Genomic DNA, 12,125 nt, shown 5'->3' on the forward strand with positions numbered 1-12,125 from the left:
AAACGTGAATGCTTTGATTTACACAGGAGTGACATTTGCTAACTTCCAGAGTACCTGTGGCACAGATATTGCAATAACCTCCAATCCAATAAACGATGATGCCATTCATGGCATGATGCTCTCACAGATTACTCTTTATAATGTTGGTACCGACAACAAACTGTTCATACACAGGCCTTTGGTACAGTGAGTAATGCTTAAAATTGACTTACTAGATTATACTATGTTGTAAAAAGATGTTTTTAGAATGTTACCATGTTATATCTCTATTCCAAATTATTATACCCCTTTTTAACTTTAAAATTACATATACTGGTACTAATATACATGTACACTAATGTTACATATACTTTTCTTGTGAAAATATGAAAATTCATCAGGGACTTTTGAATGGAAAACTTTTGCATTTACAAGTATAAATTCTTGGAACCCATGGCGTTCATAGTAAATTTCATTGTGTGTATGATTTGATCAGTAGAATAAAAAAAGTCATAATCAAAAACTCAAAAAAAAAAAATCAAAATTGTAGAATGATCAATCCATCAGACTGTGTTGATATGGAATGTGATGGTCATAAGAAGGTACTTATCAAGGATCTTGATGGATCCTACCTCGGTGTCCAGGGAGATGCATTCTCCAAGTCTGAAATGGCTTGGGATGCTCCAAATGAAAGAAACAGAGGTATTGGAGATTACCGTATCCCTAAACAGATGGTTACCTATCCTGATGGAACTAGACAGCCTTATGAAGTTGTTGCCAAGTACAAAGGTCAAGACTGATCTTATTTAAGCCTGAGAATATTTTCAAATGTCTGTGATGTTATCAAATAATTATATAAGAATTTCCATGAAAGTAAAGAATATTTTCAGATTTAATTACTTTTCATTTTTGTTGCTATTTATTTAAAAGAAAACAACAGCAAACTGATATCTAATTAATTAATCACACATTATCAAACAATTTTAAGTATTACATGGATTTTTATGAGGAAGTATTTAGAATTTTATATGTTCTTTTCCAAGTGCACAAAGTTAACAAAATTTTCCAACACAAGGAATTCTTTCCAACTGCTATCCCCTGATTGTATTGGTAGATAGTTAAAGCTGTTTTATTTGCTTTCAAATTGTTTTACTTTTACTTTTTTTTTAATTTTCAGGTATAATTCGTGAAAGCACATGCAACTATTTGTCTGCATCCAGTGCCTATGTTTGTGACAAATACAACTATGAACAACTTGTCATAGAGAGTATGGATGCAGATACAGAAACCAGACGTTTGTCACCAGTGGCCCTGTTGGGCTGGGATGATGCTGGAAATGGATACATGGACTTGATTAATGGACCTCAGGACCAGGGATGGTGTGCTGGATATACTTGTCAGAAACGCCTCTCAACTTTCCTTTCTGTAATGGCAACAGGTACAGAATGATATGTGAAATAAGTACCTTTCTGTTTAAGCATCAGGCAGTGCGTGTGTTATGAAATGAGTTCAAGAGGTAGTTCTTTCCATAAATAAATTCACTATCACGAACACAGATAACTATATAAAAAGATGATTTACCATACTAAAATTTCAGGTACAAATGAATATCAAACCTGGGATTGTCTAAGTATACCACTTCTTTACACATAAGAAAACGTTATTTACAGCAATTTTACAAAGTTTCCACCTTAAGATTGTTGTCCATTTCGCTTCTGTTTTTCCTTATAAAAGGCAGTTTACGTCATTCTCAATAAAACTTAGGGAAACATAAAAACCTCATTTAGAAAACGTTAACGTTAGGAAAAGCCGAGTCACAAAAGTGGTGGCACATAATTTTTCTCATTTTGGCCTTTTTAGCCTCAAATATATTCAATGTCTTAAAAAGGGCAAACTTTACAAATGCTTTGATGGTTATTTCTTGAGTTTATGTTGTACAGATACTTCAATAATACAATTAAATCGCTGCATTTTTTTTCTTTATGAGCCTCAATAATGCAGTAAAATCACAGCATTTTTTTTGTTCTTTATGAGCCACACTTTATACACATTTTGCGTGATTCTTAGACATATACTGAATATTTCTTTGCTAATGAAGTTGTGAAAGAATATACATGTAGCAGTTTTATATGTCAGCCCATGTTAATTTTTTATTATTGTACTGTGAAACTCTTCTAAACATACCCTGGATAAACCAGAAACCTGTGTAAACCAGATATCTTCCAAAGTCCTTACTGGTGATTGCATCACATGACCACAGAGCAGTCAATATATTTTACAGTTATTGTTATTTTCTTTGTCAGTTTTAAACATATTTACAAAACGTGATAGATTTAAACATCAATTTGTACTTTTATTTTACATTAATTTTTTTTTAACAGATTATTCTTCATTTTACTTAATAAATTTGCGTTCAGACTGGTCACCGGTCATCGGTTATTGATCCATCAGCAATCAATCAGTAACTGGTTATCGATCCGTCAAATCGTTGTTTGAATCAGTTTAAGGACTGTAACTGAAAAAAATCCTGTTCCCATAAGAAGTTCATTTTCATCTCCCCCTTAAGAATCATAATAATTGTATTTTAATGGATTTTTACCAAACTCTGCAGAGACTTAATATTAAAGAAAACTTTTTGAAGTTCAGATGTCATGTTAAGTATCATTTCTTACACAGAGAGGTGTGATTGTATTGCTCTTGTTAAATCTATGTTCTTCAGAGGATGATGCCTCATTTCTTTCATTTTTGGCCTTAAGTGTCAGTCTCAGTAAGAATCAGGCAGTGGATGAAAAACATGGTTTGAAAAATTTAACCATTTTGAAGTTTTATTTGACTATTTTAACCATTAGAATCAAGGAAAAAAGTCATGACTTTCCATATCATTTTGAAAAATTAAGTTAAAATTTGAATGAGATACATTGGAAATGAATAATTCAAGGGCAGATAATTCTGTTGAATATTTTGTAATTATATCGATCAAGTAATGATATTTTCAAATAGAGAAAGCATCCTTGAGTGAAATTATATTGTCAGATCAGTAGGGTTTTGACATGCATGTTTCTGATTTTTCCCATTTGGCCTGATTCTTACAAAACTTACACTTAAGTGTTTTTGATATTTTAGACCCTTGAATAATAACACTTTTGAAAACATGGTATGGAAACATTATTTTAAGGAGGTAGACCTAGGGTAAGGAATACAACTCTTACAAATCATTGGAACATTTGTATTCAGCATTTTACATCAATTTCATGTAAGCATCAAAGGAACTTGAATTAATTTCATTCTGTCTCAAATGAAAGGTTGAAAGGTGTTGGTGAAATTGAATATGATACAAGCATATTACTGATTTCAAGAGTTATGTCCCTTACCCTAGGTCTACCTTCTTAAATATTGGTATAGTGCAGTGTAGCAGAAAATGTTCACACACTTTTCATATTACAAAATTATTCTGAAAATGGACTTTGTTAAAATGCATATATTTAATATTAAATTCATCTCTTCACAGGACGTAATTATAGTGTTTATTTCACGGGTGTATCTCCGCAACATCTTAGGTACAGGATGTTGAATGTTGACGACACTAAATCTGTTGGTTTAGCAACCTATTACAATACTCCAAATCGTCTTGATGTTTATTGTGACGGTGTATATGTATTACCTAACAATGGAAGAAAAGATTCTGAGGGACGTATTTTGCTCGATCCAGCCACAACATGGGGTCAGTACATACCAGATCCAAACTCTGGTGCTTGTGGAGAAAATTATCTTGATTATGATTGGAAACACCAGCACGTCATTGTTAGAGGAACCCATGTTGTAGACATTAAGACCACTCCTGTGATTGTCCTTGGATTCAATGTGCCATCCATGTCAGTAGACCAGTTCTTTGGAGATAATTTAGTCGACAACCTTGCTTTATTCCTGAAAGTACCAGCTAGCAAGATTCGTGTGATGCATGTAGTAAGTGGAGTTGACCGTCGCAGAAAGAAGAGATCTACTGGTGACAACACCATGGTCTATGCTGAAGTCGGTAATCAACCATGCAATGACATCAACTGTACAACTACTACTTTCAACACTTTGTCATTCAGTGACCTTCAACAACTTGCTGTAGTCTTGATCAATAGCTATCAGGTAGTTACTGGTTTCTAAGTGCCTAATTTACTGTGGAAGTATTATTGTTCATGGGGTGTCAATGTTCCTGGTTTTCATGGGTAGGCCAAACAGTGAAATTTGGTTCCCAACAAAACAGAAATTTCCATTGAAGTGTGTACTGAAAACCTTAAAACCATGAATTCAAAAATCCACAAACTTATGTTTCTTTTCTTATCCACGAAAATTGGTATCCATGAATTAAAGTACTTTCACATTAGTGACTGGTTTCTACTTTACTGTGGAAGTATTATTGTTCATGGGGTACCAATTTTCTTTCTTGGTTTAGCAAAACGACGAAATTTGGTTCCTAAGGAAATAGATATTTCCCTTTCATTTGTGAAGTTAAAGTTAAAGTATCTACAAACTTAAGAAGGTAGATTTAGGTTAAGGGATATAACTCTTGAAATCAGTGATATGTTTGTATCATATTCAATATCACCAAAGCCTGTCAAGCTTTTATTTAAAACAGAATGAAATCAGTCCAAGTTACCTGGATGCTTACATGAGGTTGATGTAAAATGCTAAAAACAAACATTCCAATGATTTGCATGAGTTGTGTCCCTTACCTTAGGTCTACCTACTTACCTATTTCCCCTATACCACAAAAAAGTGGTATCCAGGAATAAAATTACTTTCACAATGTAAGTGGTTGTTGAAAAAAGTGGATTAATACAAAACATTTTTATACTCCCACAACTAAAAGCCATATTTTTTCACTCCTGTCCTGTTTTCTCACAAGTGCTTGCACCAATTAAAATGATACATTTATTCATTTAAGTAATACATGTATTCTGTGTGAGAATCTGGCAATGAGTGGCACATCATTTTTCTCAATTTGGTCTTTTTTGCCTCAAACATGTTTAAATATATCTATAAAATATCTATAAAGCTATCTAGATTTATCCTGAAGCATTGATGACGTAGATATTTTTTTTTTACTTTTACATAAGGAAAAAGTTCAGGAAAATTTTCCCACTATTTTCCCATAGTGCATTTCAACTCAATTTGACATGTCAATATCTTAAAAAAGCAAACTTTACAAACACTTTGACAGTAATTTCTTGAGCTTATGAGGTATAAATACTTGGATAATGCAATAAAATCTCGATGTATTTTTTCTTCATGTGCTTCAACCTTATACACATTTTGCTTGATTCTTAGATGGAGAAGTACTTAAAAGTGGGGGGGGGGGGGGGTGTTACACATTAACTCAGAAATGATTGCCATATTGAAATAAAAGTAGGAATATATGTTTATAATGGTAAGTTCCCTGTAAAGGTAAGAAAATCACAATTTTTTTATTTCTCTGTAACACAAATTTATTCATTACAAATGAAGGTGTTTTCCTGCTTTTACATGACAATTGAAAAACCTTTGCAAAAGTTTAAGTAGCACTCCAGCTAAGAATCATGCAAAATGTGATTCATGGTTGGAAACTCTGCACATCATTATTTTTTATTTTTTGTTAAAAATGTTATAGTTATCAAAAATTAAATATGGCTTTCATAAAAAACCTCTGTTCATAGGAGATATAAATTTTAAGGAATGCACTAAAGAATTCCAAATCGAGGGAGACAACTCTGTAAATGACACTGATACATGATAGAAACTGTTGGATTTTCAATGTGGATTATCTCCTAAGAGCAGACTGATTGGATTGAATAAACATACATTTCATCATATAGACCTGTAAAGCAACTCAACAACAAAAATAAAAATGTGTAGCCTTTCTTGGGTGCATCACATATTGCAGAATTTGCATGATTCTCACAAAGACTGCTACTTAAAATGAAACTTTGAACATTATGGTAAGATGTTTGGTTTATTCACATTCAAAACTTTTTGATAGAAATAGGGTCTGGTTTAGACAGGTTTTCAAGTTATTTGGGGTTCAATTTTAACAGGTTTCACTGTATATCCAAAAGTTCTACTTTACAATCAAGGAGATTTAAAAATTGCTCTGTTTGTGTTGTGTATGATATTTATCGTGGTCATGTGATCATTCTTATTGATATTCTAAATTATAGGCTGGAAATCTGTCAGACATCTTGAATATTACAATAAACTCTATGTCTGTCGCTGAGCCAATTCCTCCTGTAACGGACTCGAGCTGGGGCAAGGTTGTTGATGCTGGGGATGAGTACCTCAATGTCCTGAAGGTCCCTAAAACCATGAATATAAAGGAAGATGCTGATGGAGGGCCTGAAGGAAAACCATTCCGTATACAACCTAGGATTAACATGTTAGATATTCTTGTAAGTACTGCTATGCTTTACAATGTTACTAGCTCATTATTAAATTTCTATAGAAAGTTTGACTGTTAAAAACGACATGAAATTCAATTTCATCTCATGTAACTTAATTTTTATTTCATATGTTTGATTTTTTACATTATGTATATAGAAATATAAGATTGAGGTAACTTCATCAGCTTATAAGATTTTAAAAAAATATATATTTAAATTCATTAATAAAAGGTCATTGCAATTCGTTCATTCTTTCATGGGTGTTTGAAACAAATATACAGTTTGTTTTTTTTATTGAAAACTTTCATAGAAATGTTTGATTAAACAAGACGGGTTAATTACAACCAGGTTGTACCCATTTAATCAATAGAAGGCCAACTCTTTTCCCTGAAGTTTACCAGGTATGTTCATCACATCCCTGCATACCTTTTTTTATTGATTTTCCCAGGGTGAGATGATTACTGTCTTGGGAGCCTCTATTGCACCATGGGAGGTCAGTGTGTCCTTGAAAGCAGGAAGTGGCAGTAACTCATTGGCTCAGCTGACAGGAACCACCAATGCCACATTTGCAAATGGATGGGCTAACTTTAGTGACATTGGTATTAGTCATGAAGGATCTGGATATGTTCTGGAATTCACCATTGCTTACCCAACTGAGGTCATTTTCAAGGTTGAGTCAGGACCAATTACCATTATACAGAGACCATTGAAGGCTGGAATCGTGTCAAAGACTGGTGGCGTTTTCCAGAATAATTTGGTCAGTGTTGCACTTGATATTCGTGATGGTGATAGTGATTCTAGAGTCCAGGATATCAACTGGAAGGTAGGTCAAATAACTTTTAATGGTTTTAATTTGGCAGATGCAAAATTAGGCAGTTTTGAGGCAAAAAAGATATTCAATTAATTTTTGGCATTTCTAATTTTTGCTATTGCCAAGTGGTGCACTAAGGTTAATATTTTAAGAAATTTATTTTGGCGTTTTTTGACAGATGGCCAAAATACACCAAAATTAGCACCTCACAAAAATTGCCCTTTATACAGTATATCATAGTAATTTTGGTAGTGAAGTGTCTATTGTTCTCTGTATTTTATCTAGACTTGCATTATGGGATAATAGGTGTCTCCTGATCAAGTAAAATATTTTACTATAAACTATCGTTGATAATCAAGAAATGCTAGTTTACGTTGATAGTGTAAAAAGTTAATACAACTTCCCATTCTTTTTAGTATTGAAAGCTCCTTTAACTGAAAGACTACAGTTTTCATATTTTTATGTTACCATGACATTAAAAGGTCATAAGGAGACAATTCCTTGATCATTGGGAGACAAAATTTTGGCTCAATTCTCAATTGGTGAATTCCTAATCCAACTGTGATTCTTAAACTCTGTATCTCTAAATAAGACATCTGAAATTTTAGTGACATTTTCAGGGTCACCTCTGGACAGTTACAGCCTCTATGTCTTCCCCATCATCATTTGGTTATGGTGGAGTATTGGCTGGCACAACAACAGGAACTTTTGACCCTTCAACTGGTGAGGTGACCTTGAATGACCTTCGATTTGACCAACCAGGTTTTGCTGTGGTCAGGTTTAAAGTAGAGTCAAACCCACCAGGCTATTCTTTTGAAATTGAGGACTTTGTTGAAATCATTTCACCTGAATATAATGATGTAACTGAAGATACTACCAAAGAGATGACCTTAAAGGCTGACCTTGACTTTGCAACTTATGGAAAAGAGGAATTTGGTGCTGCTGTGGTTAACAACTTTATGACTTCTGGGTACATCAGGAAGAAGGGCATGTCACTTCGAGAAGGTATGCTTTATAATTTGGCCAATCTTGCTGTATCTTGACATATTGTTCTACCTGCTCATTGTAAAAGGTACCTTAAAAATATTGGATTTCAATACAATTTCTTTTGTTCCATTTTAAGATAAGTACCTGTTAAATGCTGTATTTTCTGTATTTAAGGTTATTATTCCTTCATACTTAGTACATGTTTTTATACCTGCACTCACGAGTAGAAGATATGTTGAAATTACCTTGTCCATTCGTCCATCCAAATTTTTGTCACAAAATCATGGCTCGCCAAAGATATGATTCATTTTAAATTTGGTATACGGTTTTATAAAGATGGGCCATATGTTGTAAGTGATTTTGTGTGCTGTCTATTATCAACCAACTCTACAAGTGGGGGTATATTAAGTACAAGTACTTTATGTTTTGATCTTGCTACCAAAAGACCAATAGTGAAATCAAATGTGAAGGGAAAAGCTGTAAGTCAACACTGTTTTAATGGTATTTGAAAATGTATCTTTTTAATTCTGCATTTCATACTTTCTCTTCCACAGGGAAATTTTTTATATGACTTACACCTGCATTGAGCAAATAAAATAAGTGATCAAGCTCACATGAATTCATTTGAATCTAGCTTTCACATGAACTTCATGTTATCAACAAGTTCATGCAAATTTATGTGAAGTTCAATGCACGTGAATTTCATGTAAACAATAATTACATGTTTCCTTAAAACAAACATGCAAGTTATTTGTTTGGTCATGTTACATCTTTATGTTAGCTTAGTTTTCTTTATAAAAATATACTGACTCAAATTTGCATGTGATTTACATATTAAAAATATACTGACTTATTTGCATATGATTTACATATTAAATTTAGTGACTCTAATTTCCTTCTGATTTACATATTACAGGAAGTGTCTACATTACTGTCACCATATCTGGTAACACAACAACTGTTCAGCAAGTGATTGATGATACTTGTACCTCCATCTCCTCTGGTGGTTCATTTTCATACAATGGCCAATCGTACGTGCTGTCGTCATACATGACCATTAACAATGTAACCTACTATGGTGTAAGCTGTGGAGAAAAGGTTGGTGTCCTAATCATAAACACATTGTTACAAGCAATGTACTGTGAAAGTATTATTTTTCGTGGGGTACCGAGTTTTGTGGGTATGGTAAACAATGAAATTTGGTTCCCAATGAAAAGGAATTTTCTGTTCAATTATGTGATACACTTGTTAAATTGACCAATCAAGGAACTGATTATTTTTTCCTTAAACAAGAAAATTAATACCCATGAATGAAAGTTTTTTCTCTGTACTCTCATCATAAACATATATTTAAAAAGAAACCTGGAAAAGTTTTGCTTTAGTGAACATGTGATATAAGTTGATGGTCCACACTTGATCAAGATTGTAATGAACGTCACTACTCTTGAATAATACAATACTTGTACATGTAGACTATTAATAGTAATCGCAGGTCAAGTTCGTAAATGACAATATATTACAGAAGAGTACACTGGTGGCAAAACAATCAATATTTCAAAGGCTTGGTACACAAAATTGGAATAATTACAAGCCCAGACAGATGTTTCCAATCACTGTAGCTCTTTATTTCACAAACAACTTAAGTACAGCTCAATATTACACTACTTATTTCTATGCCCTAACCTCCAAACTCTCTTCCAAATGTCAAACATTAAAATGTCATAGACTATTCAAACAAGGGAAACATTTATTAAACACAAAAAATAATTGCGTGTTAAAATAAAATAACAGAGAAATATAGATTGTCCTTCATTGCTTTTAGGGATTACAGGATAACTCCACTCCAGATACATGTAGTTAAATTTCAGATTTCAACCCATAAGCTTCAGAGAGTGTTTTGAATCTAAAATTAAAGAGTTATCAAGAGTGGAGAAATCTTGTAGACCCAAGGCCATTAGAGGAGAATCTGTTTCTCCCATGAAGTCTGTAGAAAACTCAGATATGTAAAATGAAATTTTCATGGATTCTGTCAAGTGAGCATATTCCAGGTATCTATTTTCATGGTTTGAAAGAGTGATAAGTGTTTCAAAATGTGTAAAATCAATTTCCCAGGTACTAGTAATATTTTTCGCAATTTCTGTCAAACAGCAAAAGTAAATACAGTTACAGTATTATCGTTATCATTTTCAGGATGATGAAGGTTCTAAGACAGCGTTGATTGTTGCCTTGGTGATATGCTGCTGTATCATTGTTGCTCTTCTGTGTGGTATATTGTACTGGAGATGTGTGGTCTATCCAAAGACCAAAACTCATAGTAAGTTTTAAAGGTTATAGTTAATGCTATGTGCAAAGCAGGGTCTGTTTAATTAGTCAGTCTTTCTTGTTCTGAAATGCATGAAATATCAGCCATAGGATGTTAAACCAATAATTCTAAATGCTATGAATTAGAATCTTATTGAATATTCATTCAACATCAGACCAACAAAAAGAAATGCTACAATTTTTATTAATTTTGGAATGCATGAAATGAAAGGCAAATTTATAATTTCTTCTTGTACAATTGGCAAAAGTTGGAAAAATGCTATTTAATGGGTCTCAATTTCCATAAGTTGTAAGTGTAAGAATATTCTAAGAAATTACATCTACATGCTATTTTTTTATTGTATCATAACTTACAACAATTAATTTTACACTTCTGTGAAATTTACTACAGAGCAATTATGGAAACTTGTGAATCTGTTTTATCAATGCTAGAAATTGTGTACAAATTTGTATGTTAGGAAAAACTGGAAGATGATATTAAAGCCTATGGCTACTTAATATGTTTTCAGAAGCCAGACATTTCAATATAATGGCAATAAGACAAGGGAAATCTACAAAATGTTATGTTCAGCCATACCATAGAGGTAGTCTTGCTGGATGTCATTTTTTCGTATTCTGATTTTGTGTCAAAAATATTTGATATTTATGCAAAGAGAATAAACTGTTTAGCCTGACATACATGGAGTAAATATAGATTACATGTAATCTGAATATTGCTATTTTGCTTAAATATGAACAGTCAAAAGCTGAGATTCTAAATTCTATTCAAAATATGCTTAAATTCTGGGCTAGGTCTTTCAGTTCTCCCAGGTCCCAGGGTAAGTTACCTCCCTTTGCTTGAAAAAAAATATTTTTGATGCAAAATCAGTTACGTGAAATTTGATTACCGATTCTGCCTTGGGGAAGGAAAAGCACCATTTGACACACTTGCGTTTTTTTATAGGGTAGCATTTCAATAATGTTTCATCCTAGTGTTGTACTTTTATGATGGTTAACTTGAAAATATCGACTTTATAGCACTGTGTCATTTTTTTTAATTTTGAGTTAGTAAATGCGAGGATATTGGTGTTATATATTATATTTGGAGCTTCCCACTCACTAAAATGTTTCTTTGTATTTGGTAGCACCTTTTGTATAAATGATATCATTATGACATTGCATTTATTGACCATGTTGATTGGTTGGGTTAAATATGCTGGATTACCGCTGACCCACTTACTGCCTTTAAAACACAAAACAAAAGTAGCCTAAAAAAATTTAACCCTGATCCATAAGATCCTTTTTAATCCTGTTTATTACTCATTATCAAAATCAAACTAGGGTATTATAGACCTTAAAATACCTGTTATGCCATTACTGACAAATTAATTTGTTGAAGTAGACATCATATTCAGAGATAAAGAAGAAATATTTCAAAAAGAAATTGTAGAATTATTCTCCAACGTATCTATTCTATTTTTCTTGCTGAAAACAGGAAACAAGGGTATTATTATAGTGGTGTAGCTTTAGAAGCCAAGGCTTCAACTTACTCGCATTCGAAACCAACCAAAATAAATCTCTTTCCTCTTTATCTATGCTACAAAAGGCTTCCTCATTGATTTGGCCCTGGCTACGCCACTGTT

The 12,125-nt window shown here is 32.9% G+C and overlaps 1 protein-coding gene across 2 annotated transcripts in view; it reads left to right on the top strand.

Moving 5' to 3' along the window:
• LOC148617199 (fibrocystin-L-like) overlaps window positions 1-12,125 on the top strand; it is a 65,533-nt gene that overhangs the window by 50,681 nt on the left and 2,727 nt on the right. The window contains exons 52-61 of one of the 2 annotated variants that reach the window (XM_088584676.1): window positions 27-186; window positions 530-768; window positions 1,157-1,417; window positions 3,488-4,116; window positions 6,165-6,392; window positions 6,832-7,206; window positions 7,815-8,199; window positions 9,098-9,279; window positions 10,372-10,495; window positions 11,013-11,087. In XM_088584676.1, the coding sequence (XP_088440802.1) occupies window positions 27-186; window positions 530-768; window positions 1,157-1,417; window positions 3,488-4,116; window positions 6,165-6,392; window positions 6,832-7,206; window positions 7,815-8,199; window positions 9,098-9,279; window positions 10,372-10,495; window positions 11,013-11,087 (2,658 nt within the window). The remainder of the gene's footprint in view (window positions 1-26; window positions 187-529; window positions 769-1,156; window positions 1,418-3,487; window positions 4,117-6,164; window positions 6,393-6,831; window positions 7,207-7,814; window positions 8,200-9,097; window positions 9,280-10,371; window positions 10,496-11,012; window positions 11,088-12,125) is intronic. The other variant, XM_088584677.1, reaches the window with a different exon arrangement.

Source organism: Perna viridis, chromosome 5, assembly GCF_037379345.1.
Source record: "Perna viridis isolate PV_CMFRI_1.1 ecotype Kerala chromosome 5, ASM3737934v1, whole genome shotgun sequence".
Classification (NCBI taxonomy): Eukaryota; Metazoa; Mollusca; class Bivalvia; order Mytilida; family Mytilidae; genus Perna; species Perna viridis.